Source organism: Photinus pyralis, unplaced genomic scaffold (genome assembly GCF_008802855.1).
Source record: "Photinus pyralis isolate 1611_PpyrPB1 unplaced genomic scaffold, Ppyr1.3 Ppyr1.4_LG3b, whole genome shotgun sequence".
Classification (NCBI taxonomy): domain Eukaryota; kingdom Metazoa; phylum Arthropoda; class Insecta; order Coleoptera; family Lampyridae; genus Photinus; species Photinus pyralis.
The window spans coordinates 11327720-11354822 of record NW_022170510.1 but is presented as its reverse complement, the minus strand read 5'-3'; the positions used below and the strand labels follow the sequence as shown (position 1 = coordinate 11354822).

The 27103-nt window shown below is 36.3% G+C and overlaps 1 protein-coding gene across 1 annotated transcript in view; it reads right to left on the bottom strand.

Moving 5' to 3' along the window:
- The window catches only part of LOC116166355 (fat-like cadherin-related tumor suppressor homolog), a 288265-nt gene that overhangs the window by 64914 nt on the left and 196248 nt on the right, over positions 1-27103 (bottom strand). Inside the window, exon 5 of the mRNA XM_031481312.1 lies at positions 4434-7821. Coding sequence (XP_031337172.1) covers positions 4434-7797 — 3364 coding nt within the window. The 5' untranslated portion in view covers positions 7798-7821. The remainder of the gene's footprint in view (positions 1-4433; positions 7822-27103) is intronic.

Genomic DNA, 27103 nt, shown 5'->3' with positions numbered 1-27103 from the left:
GTACTTTAAGTTTAAGTTTGAGCTTAACTGTATAATTATTTTTTATGATTTTGTCCTATTTTTGGATCTTTTTTTTCTGTTGGGACAATAAATAGGTATATAATTAGTCCTAGATTATATAGGCACAGTAATGTTAAACTGGTGGCGGTGCCAACTTTATATAATGATTCCTTATTAATAATGAGTATTGTAAGACCAAAAAAAATCTTCCCCCCTCTGCGTCTGTATCTGTCTTAAATTGAAACCGTTAATGGAAGTAAAGTATTGATAATAACTGGAGATTTAATAAAGGGAACTAAAGAAAAACACCCTACCAGTCTTTGTGTTCGTCCCGGTTTCTTGGTACCTACATTTGTCCACTAATTTCTTAAATGCATCAGTTATCTTGTCTAAACTAAATGTTAAAACAACAAAAACAATTAATTTGAATATAATTAATAAATTATGCAACTTTAACTTTTGTAATTCTTGAGGTTCTATACTTTTAAACCTACAACATAAAGTTCTGAAACACAATTTCGCTTCATCTCCAGCAGATTTTAATTATCTATCGAACGAAGTTTTTCTTTTTTTGTAGATAGAAATATGGAGCAGAAATTCCGATGGGAACTTAACACTACATAAAAGTGTAATAGAACAAAATGTCATTGATGATTCTAAACTAGGAAAATTGTTGTTCCTTTAGCGTATATGCTACTTAATCGTGCCATGAATGTAAAACGAGACCCGATTGATTTATCGCGCGTGGTAAATGTTAAAGTAAATCACCATAATTGCATAACGCGCCATTTAAATTAGCTACTACGAAATTCAAGCGTATAAATTATACATATGGTTCTTATTAATGATCCCTTACAAAACATTCGAAGTCTAAAACAGAAACACTGCAGCGGTAACAGAAAATGAACGACGCGCATCTGCATCAAGTACAGTTTTGAAGTGCATAATCGACACCATAAATCTTCCCCTAAATCCCCAAAGCCTACTTCTACTACAACTAACTACAACCTCTGAAATAACGCTGAAAGTGCATTTCCTCTTAAGGAGATAGATATCGGCTAAAGCCAGCCAGGCAGCCAACTTACATCAACACTAAATCTTTCAACCTTTACCCCGTTGGCTGTTAGCACCACCCTTTAGGATTGCGGTGAAAAAAGACGAAAAAGGTTATGAAATTAAAATTGTCTTCATTAATATTAATTACGCAAGTTTAACAAAGCTAAATACGGGCTTAAATAACATACAACCCCGCGGGGAGCATTACCCAAATTTCAAAGTTGGCAAAGTAAGAAGTTTGAAATTTCCCTAACGCGAAATTAATTCCTTAGCCGTCCAAAAATTAACAAATACATCCCTTACACGCATAAATATCGACAACTGTGTAGTAATAAACCTCGGAAGGAAATTTACAATGCAAAAGCGTCGGCGGCGACGACGGGCGTCGGCATTTCGGGTTTATTAGATCCCGCATGCATAGAGCTTGAAAGCGATGTTGGAACCGCAACGGAAATTCTCAAATGTTCATGGAACCGCCCCAAGTGTACACGTAAGGCGGTAGGCAACATGCAAGAAGAATAATCAAAATGGGGAACGATATCGATATGTTACTGAAACTTTTTAAGCGTTTTCAGCGAATTTTCGTTCGGAACCTAACGACATTGGGATGACTCGGAACTTTTACGATGCGCCGGAAATTCTAATTTGCCCAAGATGCTTTCTTTGGTCGAAAATTGGAGGAGGAGGAGGTGCAAAGTAATCATTGATTAATTACTTCTTCTGACACAATAGCGCTTAAACCCGTTCTGTTTCGTGATCGCTTTGTTAAGGTTCAGTATTATACAAGTGTATGTATCTGTATCTGACTGGTGATGATTGTATTAAGCAGTTTCACGACTGTACAGCAAAGCTCCTGTCTTATGTGATATTACTCGTCTCGTTACTCAAACCTATTGTTTATCTTGATGTTTCCCACTAATTAGAATAACTCCTGAAGTGTTTTATGATAAAATCTATGCCTATGTTGTCAATGATTGTCGTGTTAATTATATTAGTTTAAACTTCAGCGCCTAAACCAGGTTTCTCTTTTAGTATTTGTTTGAGAATAACGGTTCTGTAATTGGGGAATATTCTAATGCCAACGTAATAACAAAATAAGAAAAACCATTTTAAACCACAATGAACATTGGAATTATATTAGATTGAACAATGCACTTCAAATAATGTTGGTTCGTGAGGGGGGCGTTATTTGAAAAGCAAAACCAAAAATCTATAGTGAAAAGGTTTTTTTTTGTTTTCAGGTTACCAGTCAATTCAAATTGTGGTAGTTTACGTTTACATTGCGACACGTCAAATTTGACAACTGTTGCTATCGTTTTCATTATTTTAACCGATAAAAAGTCCTTTAGTTTCATAACTTCTTCCGTAAGTCTCAGTACGATATTCTACGCCAAAAGTTGTGGCACCCAAAAATGCCATCGGATTTACCAAGAAGAAGTAAACAACTGCAAAAGCGTTTTGATATTAATATTTTCTCCGACTACGTGTTGATCCTCTTCATACTAAAAATCAATTTAAATTCAAATATTGGCATAGCAGATCTATATATTACAGTGACTTGTAATATTTTTGAGATCATTCATTAAACCATCCTCGATTGTGACGTCAATTATTGTTTATGTTCTATCCCTATCAAGTATTTTGTTTATTTAGCTTATCAAGACCAGAACAAGGATCTCTAGTCTGCCTTGTTTCTCTCTTTTGGTATTTTCTCTTCTTAAAGTAATTAAGAACTAAGTCGCTATCCGGTTTACATACTATTACTACATTTTCCTTTTTTCTTTATTTTTGCTAAGCTGGTGTACCAGAACCCCGAGTGTGCTTATTTATTTATTTATTATCCCTCTCTTGTTCTGGGCCCTCAACAGGCTTGCGCCCAATTACAGAGTGACCCGCATAATGCTTTTTAGAGGTGCCTCTGAAGAAGGTCTTAAGTTGTTCTATACTACTCTGATATTTACCTTACGAATTAGGAAAACTGCAGGAAAACCTAATTCGGCGTAGCCGGTAGAATGCTCGAAACTGGTCTAAGGTAATTTCCATCTCTGCCGCAGATGAAAAATTCACCTCAATCCAGATTCGAACACCCTACCTCCGGATTTATAACCCAACGCTCTACCATTGTGTTACGTTTGCCCAAAGAGAAGGTTGTTATTTTATTTTTACCAGGACGAAAACAGGAAGATCGGCGAACAAGTTAGGCGAAAGTTCAACAACCAGCTGGACGATGGACGTTGATGTTTTTGGAAGAAAATATTACGTTCCTAGAATCTTGAAATTCGTGACCGGATTTTTATTGTTACACAAATTGAAATGTTTTATGGATTTTCTTTTGCTTTCGTCGTACAAATCGTACAATTTGAGATGTTTCATGTGCGTATTCTCTCTTGCATTTTGTTGCCGTAGTTGATTTAGTTCATTTATTCCTGAGAGCTATGCCAGGGTTTTTGTCCCGAAGAAGGTTTCCCTGAGATCGCCTGGTTGTGTGCGTAATATATTTTATATATTCTCCTCTTCTCTTACGCAGAAAATTAACCTGAATTTAACCTCTTCCCATATGGCAAAAAATTTACGATGCCTCCAAAATTAACAGTTTTTCAATTTTCAAAACTTACATAAAATCGATAACGCCGTGTCACATTTTTTGAACAGGCATAAGTCTTTTCACCACCAGCACGTTAGTAAGGGAAGTTAAAAAATGAACCCCCGCCACTTATTTAAGGAAATACATGTTTTAAACCACCAGGAATTATAACCTCTGGCGCTTGTATTACAAGAGACAATTTGAAATTTTGAAAAATACAAATACAATTCTAAAACCATACGTCTCTCTCATATAGTAATTAAATTTAGTACAAATTCGGTGCAAATTAAAAAAAATTAATGAAAACTAGAGCTTTCTTAACAGGTGGTCACGTTGCAGTTTCAAACATTGAGTTTTGAATTTGTATTTTGTTAAACATAGGAAAAATTACAATACACCGCTTCATAGCGAACGTGAACGGAAGTATGTCTAGAATTAAAAGCGATAACAACGTGTACATTGCTATTAATTCGCACCTTATTTCGCGAGTGGTTATTTTCGAGGGATAAAAACTACGCGAATAGACAATTCTGAACCTGAGAAACGCGAGTAAATAAAGTGATATTAAAACTCGTTGTGATAAACAAAGGAGTTTTTTTCGGATCGCTAAATGTAACCGCTGGTTAAATCCAAGTTCCTTAAAATTGAGTGACGTCATTGGCCCGCGTCTTGTGCGATAAATAAAATTTTGTATACGGTAGGGAATTTAAAGACAATTAATCCGTGCATTTTCGACAGCAAGGCTATTTTCCAACGGTCACCATTGACGAAATATTTACAAAGATAAACTTACCTTTATTATCGATGGAAAAAATGCCAATACCGTCTCCTCCTCTGATAGAATACTCGATTCGGCTATCCTCCCCTGGCGGATCGTGATCGGTCGCGTTAACTTGCATCACAACAGTTCCGACTTTCTGATTTTCCAAAACCGACGCGGATATCACAAAATCGCTAAATACGGGAGCGTACAAGTTTTCGTTCACATCGACAACGTTTATCACCACCGACGTTTCGGACGACAACGAAGGATTTCCACGATCATTTGCGAACACTATTAAACTATGCACCTGTCGCTCTTCGAAGTCCAACGATTTAGTGGTGCGGATCGTGCCCGATACAATATCAATTTTGAACGTTCCATCACTATCACTATCTTCCAAAGTGTAAACGATTTCGCCTTCGGGTCCCAGATCCGGATCGGAAGCGGTAACGACCGCAACAACGCTACCTTTCGGTATGTCCTCGCGTATCTTTACGTTATAACTGGACAAACCAAATTTCGGCGCGTTATCATTGATATCGTCTATTGATATTCTAACTAAAGCTTCGGAGTACAATGGCGGATTATCTGGACCTTTTCCGCCTCCGTCAGTTGCCCGAATTCTTAGCTCATATAAATCCTGTCGTTCTCTATCTAAATTGTTCGAAACCGTTAAGGCGCCGGTAACTTTATCGACAGAAAAATCGCGAGTTTCCGTAACTAAAGTGTAGGTTATTTTCGCGTTGTCGCCGGCATCCGCGTCCGTGGCGTTCACTTTAAAGATCACCGTTCCGTTGATCGCGTTTTCGGTAACGCGAAAGCTGGCGAGCGCCTTTTCGAATTTTGGGGCGTTATCGTTAACATCGAGGACGGTAATTGGTAATAAACGAGACGCGGATTTTTGTGGCTTTCCCAAATCGTAAACGGTTACGTTTAGGAAATACTCGGATTCCCTTTCACGGTCCAAGTACCCAATTACTTTCAATTCGCCCGTTTCCATATCGAGGCAAAAGACGGAGTGCTCGTCACCTCCGGAGATTCCGTAGATCAGTTTGCCGTTGTAGCCGAGGTCGCGATCGCGCGCCTTTAGTTTTACCAGCGTCGTTCCGAGGGCGACGGATTCGTTGACCTTAATTTCGACGGGGAAGTCGATGTATTCGGGGGCGTGAACGTTTTGGCCGTATCTTGTTGGCATCATCGCGAACTCTTCCTGAGCGTGTGGTTTGTTGTTGTTTTCGGCGGCGGCTAGAACTTCTGTCAGTCTTCGGGCCACTCCAGTTTCCTTGCACTCGAAAGCACCAGCTTCGTCCGTTAGGAGACCGGTACGTGTGCCCAAATTCTTCTTCACGTTCACCAATTTAAAGTGTACCCTCGCTACATCGGCGAAGTGGGTTCCGTCGGTCGCGGTTACGTTAATCTCCCGCTCGTTCACCTTTTGCTCGTTCAAATCGCAGCTCACGGTGAGTGTGCCAGAAGTTGCGTCAATATTAAAACACTCATCTTCGTTACCGGAAACTATCTGGTAGCTGATAATGTTTCCGGCATCAAAATCGATGGCGGACAATGTGATGATTTCGGAACCAATGGGGACGTACCTCGGTATGTAACCAGTGCAGTCCACCTTTTCGAATTGCGGCCTATTGTCGTTGACGCCTCTCACTTTGATTGTCAGCTGCATCTCCGTCTGTCTACGATACGGTAACCCCCAGTCCGACGCCCTCAGTCTCAAAATGTACTCTCGACGCATGCTCTCATAATCCAACAGCATCGTGGTCTTCACGACTCCCGAAAAATGATCGATTTCAAAAGGCACCTTAACTAAATTTGCGATCAAATACGAGATGTAAGCGTTTTCCCCCGAGTCTTTATCTTTGGCGTGCACGGTCGTCACTGGAGTACCCGCCGGCATGTTTTCGTCCACCCACACGGTCATCTCGGACTTATCAAAAATTGGGTCATTGTCATTAGTGTCCACGACGTAGATTTTCACTTTGGCCGACGATTGCTTGCGAGTCCCCGCGTTCCCCTGGTCGATTGCGGAGACGGTCAGACTATAGAAAGCCTTAGTTTCGGCGTCCAAAGGAACCGCAGTGTACAGCATCCCAGTTTCTGGATTGATGTGAAACTCGTCGGCTTCGTTTCCACCGACAATCTCCAGAAACACCTGCGCGTTCTTGCCCTCGTCTGCGTCGGTGACTTTCAGTCTTATAAGGGGGGTGTTAACGGGTGCGGTTTCGGGCACCTTCACCTCGTAGATTTCCTTGTTGAACACGGGCGCGTTGTCGTTGAGATCGGCGAGGTGGACCGGAACCGACTTATAGCTTTGGAGAGGAGGAATACCTCGGTCCACGGCGCGTAGCTGCAACGTGTAACCTTGCGGAGTTTTCTCTCGGTCCAGCAGTTTTAGTACCTCGATATTGTACTCCCCCTTTTGCTTGGTGGGCCGAATGCGAAAATGGCCATCGGGGTCCCCGCTAACAATCTCCAGCGATTTAATCTCGCCGTGTATTCCGGTGTCCTTGTCGGAAACGTTGATAATCGCGTATATGTCGGCGTTCGAGTTTTCCACGATTTTACTATGGCGACGAACGTGTATTTCGGGTTTGTGGAGATTCACCTTTTTCACACGAATGCGTACCTTCGCTTGACTTACGGAGTTCGAACTAGGACGAATCGGTCCACGATCTTGACCGAGCACGGTTAATTCGTAATACGATCCCTCGTTATACCGTAACGGGCGCGTTAGCGTGATCACTCCGGTCATTGGATGTATGGCGAACTGATCGGTATTGTCTAAAAAACTATAGTAAATTTCACCGTTACGGCCCAAGTCGGCATCCTCGGCGGTTACCTTCAGGATACTCTGGTGAATCGGCGTATCCTCGTAAACCGTCGCGTTATATTCGGTCGGGTAAAAAAGTGGTGTTAAATCGTTCGTATCTAAAACCGTGACGATTATCGACGTCTCGGTTTCGAGCGTAATCTTCTGTTTTCCGTCTCTTTTCGTGGCGGTTGCGCGTATTTCCAAAATATACTTGTCCTTTCTCTCGCGATTAAGCACATCACTATTACCTGTCCGTGTTCGTATAAATAAAAAACAAAAATCACCTACGAGTTTATCTTCAGCCTTAAAAAATTTTTCGCGCGCACTTCCTACTATCTTATATCTAACGTCCGTAAACGAATTTTGAGGAACGTATATGCCGATACGTTCTTCGCCAGGTGCCGGAATTGCGTACACTTTGGCGACGCTATTTTCTGGTATGCTAACATTGTATGACGATTTTCGGAACCTAAAGTCGATACCTGATGGCGGTTGAGATGTCGAATTTTCGAAACTTTCCTGGGCGAGCGCTAACACCAGGAGGAAGCAGGCGAGAGCGCTACGATTCATTTTTTCAGCTCATGACGCCTTCACCTGTAACAATAACAAAAGTTATATTCCAAAGCCTTACACGAGTAAAGTTCTACTTCGAGGCAGTTAGTAGAATTAAAGACCCTCTCAGGAACTGTAATACGCGAGCACCGAATACGTGCGTAAAATTAATAGTGTACTATACAAAAGGAAAAACGACCGAGTACTTGTTAAAATGGCATCCACATTCGATTTAGCGAGCATCGCCGTTATCGAACGTGACGGTTATGCAAATACAGTCACTCGTAAATAATGTGACTTGCTCCCTGATTGAACTAAAGGAAATTTGATCAAAGCTGATTAAATGTGAACACGTATAATATCGATCATACACGAGTGATTGCGTCCTACTTTTTAGGGCCGAACGAGAGCGCTTTTACGAAAAGCAAAGACACGTCCTAAGAAGCAAGTGACTCGAAACCTCAAGTTTAAGCGGGTCCACTGACATACGATCGCAAAAACTTTATGAATAAAACATTTTCAACAAGTAACAGGTTTCTCAAACCCAAAAAAACAATTGCTACTGGTTCCGCTACACACCAGACACATTCCCCTGAAAGGCTCTTTCTCTCGGCCCTTTACACTAATGGATTTGCGATATAAATAACTCGCGAGTAGAAGTGCGTAAATAACAACGTTACATCAAAAAGAGAAAGAAAAAATCAATTGATGTAGATTTGCAAGATATTCATTTTATGACTCTTACGTTCCTGGCAGCATAAAATTTATTTCTGTTGCAAATTGCTGGAAAAGTTTTCAGCTTCGTTCAGATATGTGATTGATGGCCCATTTTCAGTCCTCTCAAAATTCAAAGAAAAATTGTTTTATTTAGGGGTAGCGGTAAAAGTTGTGACAAGTATATTTAGCGCGATCTATCATTCGTAGACATAAACCAGATGCAAAGTTACTCCGCGCCATTAAAATATGAGGTGCTGAAATACAGAATTCGGAGGGGTTTACCTTCGTACAATTTGATAAAAATATGTGCTACGGAATGATTTACAGAGCATGGCATGTTTATGCTTCCATAATCCCGACTCAACGCAAAATTGAAGCTACGTATCGTTAGCTCTTGTTATACAAAGCTGAAACAATTTTATTTGTTTCCACTTTCCAACATTAACTCTGTTTCCTGCTGACAAATAATGGTGAGCTTTACAAATTAAAAGCTCCACACAATTTTGTTTCATGGAATGATCGATACAACCTCTATTCAACGTCACCTTTGAGGGTGTTCTGGATGAAACGCCACCTTCGACGAGTATTGTCCGAGTTTAAAAATAAACGCAGACATTTTGCAAAAAAGTATTAATCTTCTCCGGTCATAATTCTTATTTTTCTAAAAGGGAATTAGCAATTAAAAGCAATAATCGCAGTTAAAAATGCAATTTTGTTTCATACGTAAATAGAATAGGATCATAAATACTGCTTTACGTATGTATATCCGGAATGAGGTGATGAAAAGAACAGCAAGGAGAGTTCGTTTAAATACGTCTATTCAGTACCGAAGTTGAAATGGCAAAAAGCTTGACTTAGAGCGAGCTGGGTTTGTAAACGCTTCGTCATAGTACGGATAAGCACTTACGAGGGCGGTAGATAAAGTGGGGGTACATGTAAATATAAGTGAAAAGCATTCGAAAGGCAGCACCAGACGCCGAATCTGTGCCAGTTGTCTTGGGGATTCAAACCGTCACTTTGCAAGCGAATCGTCTCCGCGGCGATACTTTGGGATTTTAAGAACAATAAGAGCTATTATTTATCCTTCATCCCTTACCCTTGAGGCCAGAAGAAGGTTATCAACCGACGAGCAGCCGAGGCATATTAATCTAATTACATCACAAGGACCACTACCAATTTAACCAATCAGAAGAAGTAGGAGAAAAGGTAAATATGTAACATCCGTTACATAATTTATTCTTTTTTCTAGCTCTTTGAAGATCTAAGACCGCAATAGTGAGTATCTCAGTCTGGACACACTGTATATTAATCCATGTAGGTACATTACTTTCCTTTTTCAGCCTTAAAATCCTACGTAAATTTTCTTTCATCTACTGTACCGAAAGCGAGTGTCTAATGTAGTTCTAGCAAACATAGATAACATTGTATCATTTTTTCATGGTAATTTACTTTTACAATTAAATTTTCTAATTAAATTTTACGAAGGAAATTAATCAAAGATTAAGACTGACTATTAGTTTTTTAAGTAGACTATGATAATCTCAAAAACGGTCATGTTAATTGACTTCATTTAGAAGCAGATTGATAATGAACGTATACAAGGAGAGATAGAGATAGTATATTAATATTTACACTTGGAAGGTAACCGATAAAGTGCAAAGTGTCTGAAAGCTAACCAACCAAACTAGTCGAGGGAATAACGTGCAAATTTGTCTACGCAAGGTTATCGTCTGTCTGCCAGTTGGTCTTTGAAGAGAACGTATAAATACGACACTTTTCCCTTTATGAGTATATTTATTAGTAGCATCGGCGGACATGATCTATTCTATGGGGGAATTTTTTTAAATCGGATTATTCGACATTTGTTCACATACGAGGGTTCATTTTTAGATTCCCGGAGTAGGCATGAAAACAAAAGACTGGAGCAACAATAAACATTTTTTGCAATATATAACACCAACATTTTTAATCCATTATAAAAATATTCATTTGGTTTTTCTGTAAAATGGCCCACAACAGCTGCTATAAGTTCATCATTGTCCCAAAAGTTTGTCACCCGTAAGTGTCTTGAGATTCGGGAACAAAAAATGGCACTGGGTACCAGATCTAGACTATAAAAAATGTCTTCGAAGTAATATTGAGCTACAGCAGCTTTTGAAAGTCTGGACTGGTGCACATATTAGTCTTGTACTCAACCATAAATGTTGACGGCTAGACTTTGTTTACTATTTGAAATTGATCCTCTCAAAAGAAGACGGTGCGTTTCAAGATTTAATTTAGTAAGTGCGATAATACAACTTGTGGCTTTTGGTAAAATAATCCAATAAATATTGTAGATTACGGCTTCCAAGATTTAGTCCAAAATTATACCCGTTAAGCCTTTCAAATTGTATTAACGCCAATTATACCTGGTGAATATTTCAAAACCGAACATAGGGAATTAACATGTAACTTAGAGGGTTTATAGTGACACCAATCGAAAGATTTTTTCTCAACTAATCATGCACGAGTTAGTTCATTTTCAGGTGTATCCCAAAAATTCGGCAAGTGAAAAAACGTCTTATTTATAGTTAACAAATTTCTCCCTTTCTGTGAATAAAAAAAGGGTTCGCAGCACGTTAATGACAAAGATTCTCAGCAAGGATTAACCTTTCCAAAAACTGCACCCTATAACTTTTGATTTCGCTGGAGGATTTTTACGGTGGAAAGGTTCTAATCTGCAGCTTCAGGATTTATTTTCGCCGATCAATGCAAGGAGGCCGTTCCGACCTTATTATTATGTCACTTGCGGTAGGTACCAGATCATTCCGTTCATTTGGTATAGTAATAACCATTTATTTATTATTATTAAATCAGGGATTAAACAATCTGTGACTTCTTAGAGATATCAACTGCTACGCAAATTCGTTTTTATTGTTTATGAACCTATGAAAATTGGATTGTATATAAAATCAGTTTCCAATTTCATGAGTCCACCATGACCTCGATCATGACTATTTATAATGGGAGATTAGAAAAAAGGTTCGCACTTTTGAGTAAAGCTATGAAAATTGGCACGCCATCCTCTCTTTCGTTTGTTGTTTAGTTACGGGAAAAAATTGCATTTTTCGATTTTTAGATTTCCGTTCCTTCAATCTCAATACAATGCAAAATAATGTATTTCGGATCTGGAAAGCTGACTGGAAACCTGCCGCCAAGGTCTGAGATTCAACTAGCTCCGTATAAATCTCAGACTCTACTTTCACGATGATTTAACATATAGGCGTTGCGCCTCTACCTCGATTCCTTCACTCAACGCTATAACTATTATTTTTCTTATATAAAATGTTCTTTATATTATGTCCTCAGAAGGAGAAATCAAGCAATGTTAAGTCAGGAGAACGTGGTGGCTTACTGGTCCATTGGTACCTATAACTCTCGCCAGGAAAGATTGCCGGTCACAGTACACCTTGTGTCGTTTTACAATCTTTATTTTTATTAAGATGCGAGCGACTTCTGGAATAGGATCGTGTTAATGTTGAACAAAAAGTCTTTTCGGTCAACAAGATTGACACGATACTATCCCGGAAGTCGCTAGCACCTTACGAGAAACAGAGATTGTAGATCGGGATCAAGTGTTCCGTGACCGGCAATCTTTCTTGGCGAGAGTTATGTACAATTTTCTCGAAAATGAGCACTTAACATTTCCGTAACTATTCTCCAGTTATGAGGTGGTGCACCATCTTATTGAAATATTATACAGGGTGCCATGTGACAAAATTACATTAGGCGAAGTCAATAATAAATTTAATTTTTTCGATAAACTGACTAAAAAAATTAAGTAACAGTGGAAGAAGTCTTAGCATATGGATCAATTCAAAACTTGCCCTTCGCGATTTAATTTCTCTCAAAAAAAATTCGAAAAAAGTTAAGGGTATAGGTAAAATGTTATACAGGGTGTCCCTAAAAGGCCGGTTTCATCCCTGTATTTGAACATGAACAGTTCGATGAGGATTGGAATTGGCCACGAGTGCTGTGTTAAAAATTCAAGCACTACTAATATGGGCCTCATCTGCCCAAATAATGTTCCTACTGAAGAATGGATCTCATTGAATTTGTTTATGATAATGCTCGTCGGCAACAGTTGCTGTTGTTTCCGTACGGTGTAAGACCTGAATTTGTTTTTTCAATACAGTTAAAGCCCTACTCCTAGATATTCAAGATTCAGCTCTGATGTGGCGACTTGATATAGTGGCATTTGTTACTACGGTTTCAATGACACCAACAGCTACTTCCTCCGAATCTCGATTCATATAATTTGGGTCTCAAATGCTCCATGGTCAGATTTTCCCTTATTCTCAAAAATCGATTTATGACGTCTTTCTGAATATACAGGATGTTTCATAATTGAATGTCAATATTTAAGGGGCCGATTTTTGGGTCCATTTTAAAAAAAAACTTCATATGAACCTATGTCCTAAACGTCTGAACTTTTGAGATACAGGGTGGTAAAGTTTTCAAAAATAAATCATTTATTATTAATATCTGTAATACGATTTTAGATATTTTAATGAAATTTGGCATGTAAGTACTATGTATGCAGAGGCATTTTTTAACGTACCACATTTTTTTTAATTTCCACCAGTGGCGTTCGTACGGAATTTCACATGCCGATTTTGGCAGACATTGGTGGTACGTCAGTGATATCTCTGAAAATAAAAATTATTCTTCAAATTCCCAATCATTTCTAAGCAAATTTGATCCCTCTGTTTTTTTCAATCCAATACACGGTTTTCGGGAATGTACGCCTCCCCTATTTATTTTCTTAATTTCTTTTCTAGGGAGGTGAAATCGAATAAAGTATAATATACAGTTCTATTTTAAGGTTAGGGCCTAAAATTATGTAAAGGAAAAATTTGTGCCTACATAGGCAAACGAAGTCAAAAACGAATGAAATATATCCCCCAAATTTTTATTTTTTTCAGATTTATTTTTTGGGAAATGCGCAAAAGAAAAATCGAGCTGTGCCTATATCTGCAAATAAATTGCAAACGAATAGCGTTCAATTAATTTAATGTTGAGTGGTCAAAATCGTGAAGTTAGCACCTCCAACATTGTTTATTCAATATCTCTTTTCAGAGAAATGTGCAAACGAAAAATCGAAGTGTCCCCAAATGTTCAAACGAAGGAATTATTTGACGTTTTATTATGTTAATATTGGGGGGCTCAAATCGTGAAGTTAGGCCCCCCAAATTGGTCTTTTCAATAGGTAACGAATGACGTTTCATTATTTTAATGTTGGGAGGCTAACTTCACGCGGGTTTTGTAAATCGCCACGATGATTATTGCGATAATTAATTTTTACACCTTGAATAGTAGATTATCTACTTATAAAATATAGGATAAAAGCAAGAATTGAGCTGGCTTATGATCTATTTTTGGAAACTCCATATTTAAAAAATAATACAAGTGTTGAAATTATTACAAAGCCATTCAGTTCTTTTCAAAAAAGTGTTTTAAGAACAAATATTTCCGATTAGTTGATAAACAAAGTAGTTTTTATCTAAAAAACGAAAATGCAACTTTTGCCCATAACTCAAAAATCAAAAGGTCAGTCAACAACGAGATTGTCTCAAAAAAATACATCGATATCACAGTTTCATTATACTAACGACCAAATTTGACCACCCTGTACATGGTTTAACTCTGCCACCGATAGACCAAACATCGTCTTCTATACCAAGGGATACTGTGACAATGACAGAAGGTACTCGATAATATTTTCAACGATTATATTGATTATGTAAGAATGAATTGAACATTATTAAATACAGAGTTTTCTATACTTGAAATTCGTTCATTTGGATTTGAACAGAAAGGGAATTTTTACTTTGAGGGAAAAATAAACCTAAAACGAGAAATGAAAATGCGAAATGTTTCTGCGGCTGTATTAATTAATAAAATTAGACAAAATTCAAAGAGTTGAAAGGAGGCAATTTTCTACACAAAAAAGCACGCTCATACAGGTCGATTTACTGTTATTCTGTGTAGAAGAATTGGATTAAAACGTAAAACATTTTTTACGCAGAACCATATTTTTGTTGTCACTCTTTTTGTTTGCTATTCAAGTTAATCGGCAAAGAAATTACTGTCCTTTATTTTCCAGTATACAAAAGGTTGGGATGTAGTCTATCTACCTGTTTTGTGAAATTGCACTTTATTGGCAGTAAACTCGAATTAAGTTACTTCTCCAGATGTACGTTCTTCAGTTGATGGCAGGTAATAAATCGCAGTGTGGCAACAATGCGTCGTAAACTTGCAGGTCAATTTTAAAAAGTCGTAATTGCTCTTCAGTGTTATAATGATTAGCGAACTCCGTAAGGGCCTCGATTCGATACCAAACCGTTTTAAGCTCTTATGAATAGTTAACAAGGCAGCTACAACCTACTTGAAAAGTAAACACGTATTTACCCTCGAGCTCCAGTGGCAACATCGACTAACAAACCATCTGTCGTTTTGTCCCGATTAGAAGGGGTGATTAATCCGCATATATGCTACACACATAGTAATTAAGATCTATCGGAAAACTCGTGAAGAGAATCGGTTAAAATCAATCCACTTCACATTGTAAACAGCACGTTGTAAAACGAGTTGCCCTAAACAATATTATGACTTTCCGCACAAACTTCAACCTGCCCTCCTAACAAAACAACACTGCAAATAGCCAACTTTACCCACCCTCCACTTTTTATTGCATCCCAAGTGCATTCGGTTATCTTCGCCCCTTAATTCAGAAACCCCCACTTGCCGTTCTGCTTCTCTAATAATTACTATTCGTAGCGTTTTTATTGCTTTTTTAACAACTGGTAAACGTAGAGTTAATAAAGAGTTTAACGTCGCCTGGGTCTATAATTAAATAAGTTTTATTAACATTCTAAGACAACAAAAGAGGGTAGTTGGGATTTACAAGACTGAATAAATATTTTTTTAAACGTAGATTTTCATTCATTATTCCAATTGTTTTCGTTTTATGTGATCGGCTGAAATTGGTTTCATTGCGGTGCAATAGAATTTATTGCTAAACTGCTTAACAAATTGCTATTGCACTTTATTTAGTCTAACCCTTCGCTTATTTAAAGTGGAGCTTAACCATTACATAGCGAGGTGTAAACAGCCCAGAACTAAAGCATAAGTAATCAAAAGCTTGTGGTTTGTCTAGGTTACTTGATTACATGTGATAAAAGCTGTGTCCGCCAAAGATTGCAATTCATGTAAAATGGTGTCTCGTACGGCTCGTTTAATAGAAAATTGTGTGCCGTCTTTAATCTGCATATTTCCAACGTTAATTGAAAAGATTTTCTTAAAATACCACAAAATGTATCTACAGATCTAATCAAAGTTTCGCCCAGCCCTTGGGTCAGTTCATTCCATTTACAAAAACTGGACGAGGATTGAATTCTACGAATTAGTCTCAATGGAATCATAATTTTTTTAAATATCGACGAATGAATTTTTGCTCTAAATGGATTTATAAGGAAGCAACCTCAGGTGTTGTGGCAACGAAAATCTACACAAAATCTCTTATGGAAATCATTAGTGAGCCAAAGAAAAAAAAAAGGTTCATGATATACCATAGAAATTGTCAGATACATACATACGAGGGTTTGTTTTTATATTCCCCGACTGCTATTCGGGAGGTTGTGGGTTCGATTCCCGCTGCCGACTGCTCTGTTTGGGGTTTTGTCAGAGGGCTATTATATAAAGTATAATCGAAGATAATTATTAACATTTTTTGTGCTTAGGTAATTATGTTGAACATGTAATCATGAAATATACATGCTGTGGTGGTACCACCACAATAAACAAGAAACATTGAAGTATTGTTGGTAGCTTTTATTACAAAATTTCTGTAATTAAATTATTACAAATGATATTTTCAAATAAGATGAAAAAGTGAAAATATCGATGAAAACCGGATTTTGATATCTGTTTTTCTAAATGAGAGATATGGAAAATATGCACGTATTCACAGATTGAAATTGCAGTCGCCCAAGTTGGCTTTGAAACAAAAAAAAACACATTAACAAGCCATAATTAAAAAAATAATGAAAATTAATACTCAATATAAGTTTCTAAATTATCACCAAGAAATAAACTTTAAATCAGAGAAATATAAAGTATATAATAGAACAAAAAATCATTACAACACGTAAATGTTGCTTGCCATCATTTTCGATACAAAGTTTCTGTCGAATAGGTTTTTGTGTAGTACTGTATTCCTTTTGTTTCAAAGCCAACTGGAATGATTGGTCAAATATTTCCTCCTCTAATTATTTTAGAGATAAAAGCGTATTTAGTTTTTTTTTGTACACAAAAATGATGTATTGTTTGTTGACGAATTGTTTTGGATTCTACGCACCAAAATTAATAAGAAAAAGTGTTTTCCCGAGAAATTTTGGTGTAGTCGATTTTTGGTAAAAAAGGAAGGTTTATACACTGCCTTTTTTTGAGCCCCGAAAAAAAAATTGTCTCAGATCGACCCGGAAAAAAAATTTTCTTATAGAATGTGGCCCGTAGAATCCATAATTTCAAACAGTTCCAAGATTGGGCTACTAGTTCAAAAGTTACAGCCCTTTGAATTTTCTTTCGAAATTGGTTTCTTGTCTATAACTTTTGATTGAGAAGTCTGATCGAAAAAGTACGAATTGTTTTGGATTCTACGCACCAAAATTAATAAGAAAAAGTGTTTCCCGAGAAATTTTGGTGTAGTCGATTTTTGGTAAAAAAGGAAGGTTATACACTGCCTTTTTTTGAGCCCCGAAAAAAAAATTGTCTCAGATCGACCCGGAAAAAAATTTTCTTATAGAATGTGGCCTGTAGAATCCATAATTTCAAACAGTTCCAAGATTGGGCTACTAGTTCAAAAGTTACAGCCCTTTGAATTTTTTTTTGAAATTGGTTTCTAGTCTATAACTTTTGATTGAGAAGTCTGATCGAAAAAGTACGAATTGATTTGGATTCTACGCGCCCAAATTAATAAGAAAAAGTGTTTTCCCGAGAAATTTTGGTGTAGTCGATTTTTGGTAAAAAAGGAAGGTTATACACTGCCTTTTTTTGAGCCCAGAAAAAAATTGTCACAGATCGACCCGGAAAAAAATTTCCTTATAGAATGTGACCTGTAGAATCAATAATTTCAAACAGTTCCAAGATTGGGCTACTAGTTCAAAAGTTACAGCCCTTTGAATTTTTTTTCGAAATTGTTTTCTAGTCTATAACTTTTGATTGAGAAGTCTGATCGAAAAAGTACGAATTGATTTGGATTCTACGCACCCAAATTAATAAAAAAAGTGTTTTCCCGAGAAATTTTGGTGTAGTCGATTTTTGGTAAAAAAGGAAGGTTATACACTGCCTTTTTTTGAGCCCAGGAAAAAAAAATTGTCTCAGATCGACCCGGAAAAAAAATTTTCTTATAGAATGTGGCCTGTAGAATCCATAATTTCAAACAGTTGCAAGATTGGGCTACTAGTTCAAAAGTTACAGCCCTTTTAATTTTTTTTTCGAAGTTGGTTTCTAGTCTATAACTTTTCATTGAGAAGTCTGATCGAAAAAGTACGAATTGATTTGGATTCTACGCACCAAATTAATAAGAAAAAGTGTTTTCCCGAGAAATTTTGGTGCAGTCGATTTTTGGTAAAAAGGAAGGTTATACACTGCCTTTTTTTGAGGCCCTCAAAAAAAATTGTCTCAGATCGACCCGGAAAAAAATTTTCTTATAGAATGTGGCCTGTAGAATCCATAATTTCAAACAGTTCCAAGATTGGGCTACTAGTTCAAAAGTTACAGCCCTTTGAATTTTTTTCGAAATTGGTTTCTAGTCTATAACTTTTGATTGAGAAGTCTGATCGAAAAAGTACGAATTGTTTTGGATTCTACGCACCAAAATTAATAAGAAAAAGTGTTTTCCCGAGAAATTTTGGTGCAGTCGATTTTTGGTAAAAAAGGAAGGTTATACACTGCCTTTTTTTGAGCCCCGAAAAAAAATTGTCTCAGATCGGCCCGGAAAAAAAATTTTCTTATAGAATGTGGCCTGTAGAATCCATAATTTCAAACAGTTGCAAGATTGGGCTACTAGTTCAAAAGTTACAGCCCTTTAGAATGTGGCCTGTAGAATCCATAATTTCAAACAGTTCCAAGATTGGGCTACTAGTTCAAAAGTTACAGCCCTTTGAATTTTTCTTCGAAATTGGTTTCTAGTCTATAACTTTTGATTGAGAAGTCTGATCGAAAAAGTACGAATTGATTTGGATTCTACGCACCAAAATTAATAAGAAAGAGTGTTTTCCCGAGAAATTTTGGTGTAGTCGAATTTTGGTAAAAATTTTCTTATAGAATGTGGCCTGTAGAATCCATAATTTCAAACACTTGCAAGATTGGTCTACTAGTTCAAAAGTTAGATCCCTTTGAATTTTTTTTCGAAATTGGTTTCCAGTGTATAACTTTTGATCCTGGGCATGCCATTTTATTTTATTTTTTATTGTTACCTTTGTTTCTTGTCCCGATGAAGGTCGCTTTATTTTTCTTCTTTGTAAAATTTAAATGCATGACTTGTCATTTAAAAAAAATAGCTTCGGTTTCCCTCTCCCTCTCGCTATCTTTAAATCAGTGCCAGTGTTAATTAATTTATCAAAATCAAACTCTAATTTGAAAGAAATAATTAAATTAATTCAATTAAAGACGCGAAATCGCAAAAATAATCGACCAATCAGAGCGCGTGTCCACGAATTCGTTTCGACGATTAAATACAAAATTACAATCAAAACGCAAGGCAAATTAAATTGCCAATTATATTTAATTGAAGCTACAAAATTCTTCTAAAGAAATGATACAGGAATCGTCATCCAATTTCTAATTAATTTAAAATTCTCTCTGTCAATTATCTTTTTTATACTTTTGTTTGTGCATTTTGAGATAGCCTAACCCGTATAAAATTAAACTCGACAATTTTTACCAAAAACGAGTGTTAAACGGGAACAGCGAGGTGTTCCACGGAGGTGACCTCATGCCTCAAACCCATACAAAACCAGAAATGTAAGTGTAAGTGTTTGCGTTATGAAACCTGGGGCGTTTTCTTGGAGTTTTAGGCTAAAAATGAGCACAATTCAGAGATAAACCTTGATCACTACATGAAACCCCTAAAGGCTGCTGGGGATTTGGCTAGAATGCGGGGGATTCCAACAATTGAGGGAAATTGCCAGATATTTTTCGGGATTTGGGAAAATTTCGGAGGATTACGCGATATTTCGATCAAATGCGGTGAATTTTTACGTGGTCTCATCAGATGCACGTTTGGATGAAGTTTTTTGGCGACCTATTCTACACCTATCTTTTAAAGAACGCGGAATATGATTTTTTTTCAAATTCTAACTTCGAAATGGTTCGGGAATAACCCTATTTTTTACAACATTGCACTGCTATAGTCATACTAAATTCGCAAAATTGTGCAAAATCTAAATTTCTTCAACATTAGTAGAATCCATAAAATCCTATGAAACATTGTAACCATTTTACCGATTTACCGACTATTATCATGAAAAAGCTGGAAATGACAACTTTCTATCTTATTGTACAAATAACAATAAATATTGCGTATTCCATTAGAAGTTGTCAGAATGTCACCTTTTCCCTATTACTCTTGGCGAGAAAAATGTCATAACAGCGGTGTTTCCGACATTCATAGTGGCGGAAATATCTATTTCCCTACTTTGTTATGAAAATACACCCTCGACGACGTGAGTTCAGGAAATAATTTTACGCACTAGCGCGTAAATAATTCGTACATATTTCCACTTTTGCTCTCGTCGAAGAGCGAAAAACGCCAAAATTCTGACACGTCTCACGTTATAACGTGCAATCATTGTCAGTGGAGTAAAAAGTTAAATAACGAACGTAATTAACTTTGTAAGGTGCGCGCATCACTAAAAAGGGCTAGCAAAAAAGTTTTCGTGTTAGTTTCGTTTGTTAAGGCACCTATTCGTATTTACTTTGTACTTTAGTCCGCTATTCAACCGAATTCTCAACTTTTCAAGTTTTCCTTTATATACGTCATCTTTGAATGCATAAAAGATACAATTTTTCTATTCATACTAATACTGTTTTGCACTCGGTTTTGCATGTGTAAGTTGAGTCGTATCTTGTAGCGCATATACACGCTATTTTCATATTGTGTGTTTACTTTATTGTATATGCTAACTAACAATTTATTTTCCAATCTAAAACCTATTTTATTTCAAATTTACATTACTTTCGCCTCATTTATTCTCAATTTTTGAGCTCCAAGAATTAGTTTACAGTACTGATGACTTCCAGTATACAATCTGGCTTTAGTTCATCGCATAGCTGTAGTACGGCCCTCTTACATTTGGGGATAGTGCGATAAACTCATTTTCTAGTTATTTAAAACAGATCTCAAATGGAAAAGTTTAATAACATGTTCGAACCACGAGATGTTGGTGTACCGCAAGGTTCAATATTGGGTCCTACATTGTTCCGAATTTATACAAGTGCAATGTCCACAATGTGGTCCGCTTCAATTGAGAAAACTGTAACGCTGCTAAAATTTTATTTAATGTTGGGGATTCATTTCTCTCAAAAAAGGAATGGATCAAACGTCTGAGAACATTTTTAGTTCCAACATCGATATTGTCCAAAATTGCACTCGGTCTGTGAAATACCTCAAGTGGGTCATTTTATATTCTCGAATCGAGAAGTGCTTTGGAAGTCGTTTTTTTCGGCGGAAAAAAAGCATCCCCTGCTACGTTCATTCTTACACAGATGAGTCATTGGAAAAACTATTTTTTTCGCATAAATGAGATCAACGGCAATTTACGCAAGTAAGCGACTATGACAGATTTCAATTGTCAACTACAACCATTGATTGTAAAATTTCCCGTGTGTTATCGGGATTTAAAAATTGAACCAATAAAAATGTTGCGGAGGATATACAGGTATTACAAACACCATCGCCGTTCGTGATAAAGTTAACTAAACAAAATATCTTCAGGACCAATTCAGAAGAAACTAAAAGGTAGGATTAAGTACAAGAAGTCCATCAACAACTTTGAAACTTAGTGCACTCTACATCGTCTCCATTACCGTTGCAAATGAGTGCATCATCCATCAACCCCGGACCATTAAAGTTTAATTTGGATTTTAGAGCAAATATTCATCATTATTTATCTAACAGCTTAATTGCCAGAGCGTTACCGTAAATTAATACATTGCAACAGCTCCATGCTTCACCTAGAATTCTCGTGTTATCATTACTATAAACAAGAATCAGCCGTGAGCGTCAGGTTCGATAAAATGATACGAAACTTCCCCTTACATCGTACAATTTCAATAAGGGCGTGATACTGTGTGTGTGTTTTCTACTAACCTGAAAAAGTATAACGAACTGTAGGTAATAAAAAAATTCTGTTGTAGCTACAGTCAGATACATTTTTCCATTATATACAGACGTTTATTTGTGAGCGCCTTATTTACGTGATCTGGATATAAGAACTCTCCCAAGTTTTATGGAGTTCAGAAGTTAAACATTAAATTTGTGTTAACAACTTTGCCGTTTTCCCTCAATTAACCACTTTTTGGTCAATTCAATTTAACTCGGCTTAAAACAATTATTATAATAAGATCAAGATTTGAATTCTATAACGGATTGCCTCATTAACAATATTGCCAAACAACGGTTCCTTTCCAAGGGAATATTCGAAGGTTTATTAATACCCCTTTGTCTCTATTGTGTAATTTTTCCTTTTTGTACTCGAGACCATAAAACGCTCTTAATTAAAATCACTAAAATGAAAAATCTCTTTTTATTAAATATACGCGCATAAACACCTCCTTTAGATATTCTCCCTGCCTCTTTCGGCGTTTCTTTCATGTAATGCCCGAGAGGAATTCTCTTTCTTTCAAACGAAATTGTATCTAAAGTTGTTTCGTATACGACGTGTTTTAGATGGATGAGGTTTCGGTTCTAAGCGCAAACGAGATTTGAACATTCTGCTATAATTATGGGATACGTTTGCCTCTATATCAGTGCTTGTTTTTGGGGAATATTATGATGCCAAGGTATTATCAAAATAAAAAAAACTCATTTTAAACCAAATAAAGGTTGGAATTACGTGTTTATGTTACACTGATCAATGTATTTCACAAAATATAGGTTCTTGGGGCACAGTTATTTAAAAAATAAAGCCAAAAACCGTGGACGAAAGGTTTTTTTTCAGGTTACCTGTCAATCGAAATTGTTGTAGTTTCGTTTACATTGCGACACGTCAAATATGCTACCGTTTTCATTATTGTATCGCGTTTTGCTACTAAAAAATCCGTCAGCGAACAATTATAGAAACATAACTTCACTACGATATTATGCGTTAAAAATACCATCGGGTTTACCAAGAAAAAGGAAGCAACTTATTTCTAATCTTATTCGTTATTTTGAATGAGAAAGGGATAATAGTGACCAACTTTTACCACTCTCAGTAAGAGAAGCGAGTGGTTACTTTACCTTTAAACTTTTTTGTTAATTTATTTCGTTTATTTGTGTAGACAGTCCGAAAATTTAAGCCTCAAGGCAATTTTTTATCCTTATACTTAATAATAACTGGACACTGAGTACGATTTGCAATAGGCTTTGCATACGAGGGGTAGAATCTTCCCTTTGAATTAAAAAATAGGGATGACAATTGTGAAATGGAAATTCTGTATACATTTTTGAAAACTCCTACAGCTATCCCTTAATGTGAATTAGTTTTCCTGTAGTTGGTTTTTTTATTTTTTACTTCTTTTTTTAGAGCCTAAAGAAAACTAAAAAATCTTTCAGACTTTGGGATGGGACCGTGTCAATGTTGAATGTAAAGTTAACCTTTCGCCCACTTTCGTATTTAGGACAATAAACAAAATAACAATCAAAAGTAAAACGTTTTATTTTATGTTTGATTGCTACCTTTGCTTCTTGTCCGGATGAAGGCCGCTTTGATTTTTCTTCTTTGTAAAATTTAAATGACAAAAAACATAACTTCGGTTTCCCTCTTCCTCTCGCTCCCTTTAAATCACGTGCCAGTATTAATTAATTGATCAAAATCAAAGTCTAATTTGAAATAATTAATTAAATTAATTCAATTAAAGACGCGAAATCGCAAAAATAATCGACCAATCAGAGCGCCTGTCCACGAATTCGTTTCGACGATTAAATACAAAATTACAATTAAAACGCAAGGCAAATTAAGCCAATTATATTTAGTTGAAGCTATAAAATTCTTCTAAAGAAATGATACAGGAATTGTCATCCAATTTCTAATTAATTTAAAATTCTCTCTGTCAGTGATCTTTTTTATACTTTTTTTGTGCATTTTGAGATAGCCTAACCCGTATAAAATTAAACTCGACAATTTTTACCAAACATGAGTGTTAAACGGGAACAACGAGGTGTTCCACGGAGGTAACCTCATGCCTCAAACCCATACAAAACCAGAAATGTAAGTGTAAGTGTTTGCGTTATGAAACCTTGGGCGTTTTCTTGAAGTTTTAGGCTAAAAATGAGCACAATTCAGAGATAAATCTGGATCACTACATGAAACCCGAGGGAAATTGCGAGAAATTTTTCGATATTTGGAGGATTACGCGATATTTCGAACAAATGCGATGAATTTTTACGTGGTCTCATCATATGCACGTTTGGATGAAGTTTTTTGGCGACCTGTTGTACACCTATCTTTTAAAGAACGCGGAATTTGATTTTTTTTCAAATTCTAACTTCGAAATGGTTCGGGAATAACCGTCACCTAGTCGACTTTTTACAACATTGTACTTTAATTATTAATTATCCTTAAAAAGAGGCCGCCTAAATTTTAGCTGCGCAAGTTTTCGAGTGCCACTATGGGGATCTCGCTTATCTTAAGAGATAGAAACTTGGTTAAATTAGGGCAAAGTTGCGAATTTTCGTGCTGAATAATAATTTAAAAAGAAATTTATAATATCTTCAATAGTTTTGAAAATATGGCAAAAAATCAAAAATTTCTGATTTTCATTTTTAACTTTTTCATGGTAAACTAATTGTACTAGACATTTCTAATTAACACATTATTCAGACACTTTTTAATGGAGATTTCGAATATGGCATCCCGTTTTTAATATTTAATATTCAAGATAACGGAGAAACACGTGGCAACTTTAGTTTTTTTTATGGGCACCGTTTTGGATTTTAACATTTTGAGATTAGGTCTTTTTTTCTCTTTACAACGATATATCACACATGGTGGTTCAGTATCACATTTTTTCTAAAAATACAATTTTCATTTTATGCGAAGAGTGCTATGCAAAAACAAAACGTTCTTTTGTTGTGAACAAAATGTGGACCTATTTCAAGCAGTGTCATTTACGTTTGTGCTAGTTTTATTGCTAAAATATTATGTATTCTTATGTATTTTGTTCTATTTTGAATTATAATTTTCTTGCAAAACGAAGGTCTGTTCATATGAAAATCGAAAACACATCTAGTTCCTAGTTCCCTGATACTAACGCTGCAACCGAACATATACATCAAACTGTCAAACTTTTGTTCACAATAAAAGAACGTTTTGTTTTTCCAAAGCACTCTTCCTAAAAAATTAAAAATTGTATTTTATGAAAAATGTGATACTGAACCACCATGTGTGATATATCGTCGTAAAGAGAAAAAAAGACGTAATCTTAAAATCTCAAAATTAAAAATAACGCCCATAAGAAAAACTAAAGTTGCCACGTGTTTCTCTGTCATCTTAAAAGTTATTTAAACCGAGATGTCACATTCGAAATCTCCATTGAAAAGTGTTCGAATAATGTGTTAATTAGAAATGTCTAGCACGACTACTTAGTTTATCATGAAAAAATTAAAAACGAAATCAGAAAGTTTCGTTTTTTTGTGATATTTTCAGAAGGCAATTTTTTAGCCTTATACTTAATAATAACTGGACACTGAGTACGATTTGCCATAGGCTTTGCATACGAGGGGTTGAACTTCCTTTTGGATTAAAAAATAGGGATGACAATTGTGAAATGGAAATTCTGTATACATTTTTGAAAAATCCTACAGCTATCCCTTAAAGTGAATTAGTTTTCCTGTAGTAGTTTTTTTTATTTTTTACTTCTTTTTTAAGAGTCTAAAGAAAACTGAAAAAATCTTTCAGTAGATTGCTTAAGATTTGTGGACCAGTTCTAACGCTTTCATGCGGTTTTTAAATTGTTACTTCATACTTCGGACTTTTGGACCTTTTATGTACCTTCACAATGTGTGGTTTAACTTATTGTACAAGTGCCTTTTTTGAATAGGACAAGGATGTGCAAGGTGGAGCAATGCAAATGAAAAAGACCTGTTTCATATTTCCGTACAACACATCAATTTTATACTCGAAGAGAAAATTTCTTCGTCTCTTAGTGAGCAAAACCACTAACATTTTGAATTATCGAATAGGGCATATTGTTGAAAAGGCAATTTTTCCCTCTATTTGGAGTCGTGATTATTTTGGGCGTTCACATTTAGATGTCATAGTTTAGCTTCTGGCGTATCCTTGTATTTTAAAAGTTACGAGCAAACCACCATTTTATTAATACACCTGTTTGGAGTTAACAAGTTTGGCCAAAAAATTGGACACTCGGCTACAGTAAGACAAGTGCGAAAAAGCAAACAAACCCTTGTACTTTTAACACCATAAAAGTCTACTATTTTTTTGCACAATTATGTAAATCCAAAAATAGTCTGATCCCCACACAAATTCATCTAAACAAATCATCTCTTTTTACATGTGATCGCTTTAAGTTTTAAACATTTCTTTCGTTCAATATACAAATCTGGCGGTATAGGAAATCTTATACGTGTACCTCTTCCAAACCAATGAGAACTGAAATAATATGCGAGAAAATAAAGCGCGTTACGATAAAAAAACGGGGAATGAAGGACGGGATTTCTGCTATACGTTCGCATGTAAAAAAAAAATAGTGAACGTTGGGTTTCGGTGGGTACGTTTCATCACTGGAGCTCGGCGAGTAAAAATTGGGTGGGAGAATGGCATTCGTCACCAAACTTTCGAGGTAAAACTAACTCGAGCGCTACATTTTTTTTTATATTGCGCCTTCTTACTCAAAACTTCGAAGCAAACCTATGTAAAGTACGAGCAGTAATTTCTAGATTGCGTAACAGGAAATTCTTCGCAGATTTCAAGGCGAATCGTGTGAATGCTATTTCTTGCAGATCGCGGAAAATGTCATTGTTAATTATAAAAGTTTGAATCGAAAGCCATTATAACGGAAAATAATGTCACAATTTTCAACGAATTTATTGTCGCCATTGAGTGTGCCTTTTCGAAAAAATTCGTGTATTGAAACGTTAAAACATTAAAACGGCAACCGGTAAAAAGGTTAAAGACAATTAGTTTGTGTTTTTGTAGGCTATCAAAGCCCTAAGTTATAAGGGTAATTCGGGAAATTCCATACTGGGGAGCATTGCATGGTTTGTTCCGTTGTCGTCAATCATCTTTCGAGATTCACGGTGTAACCAAATTTTTACCTCGGGATACAAAAGGTTCGATTATAC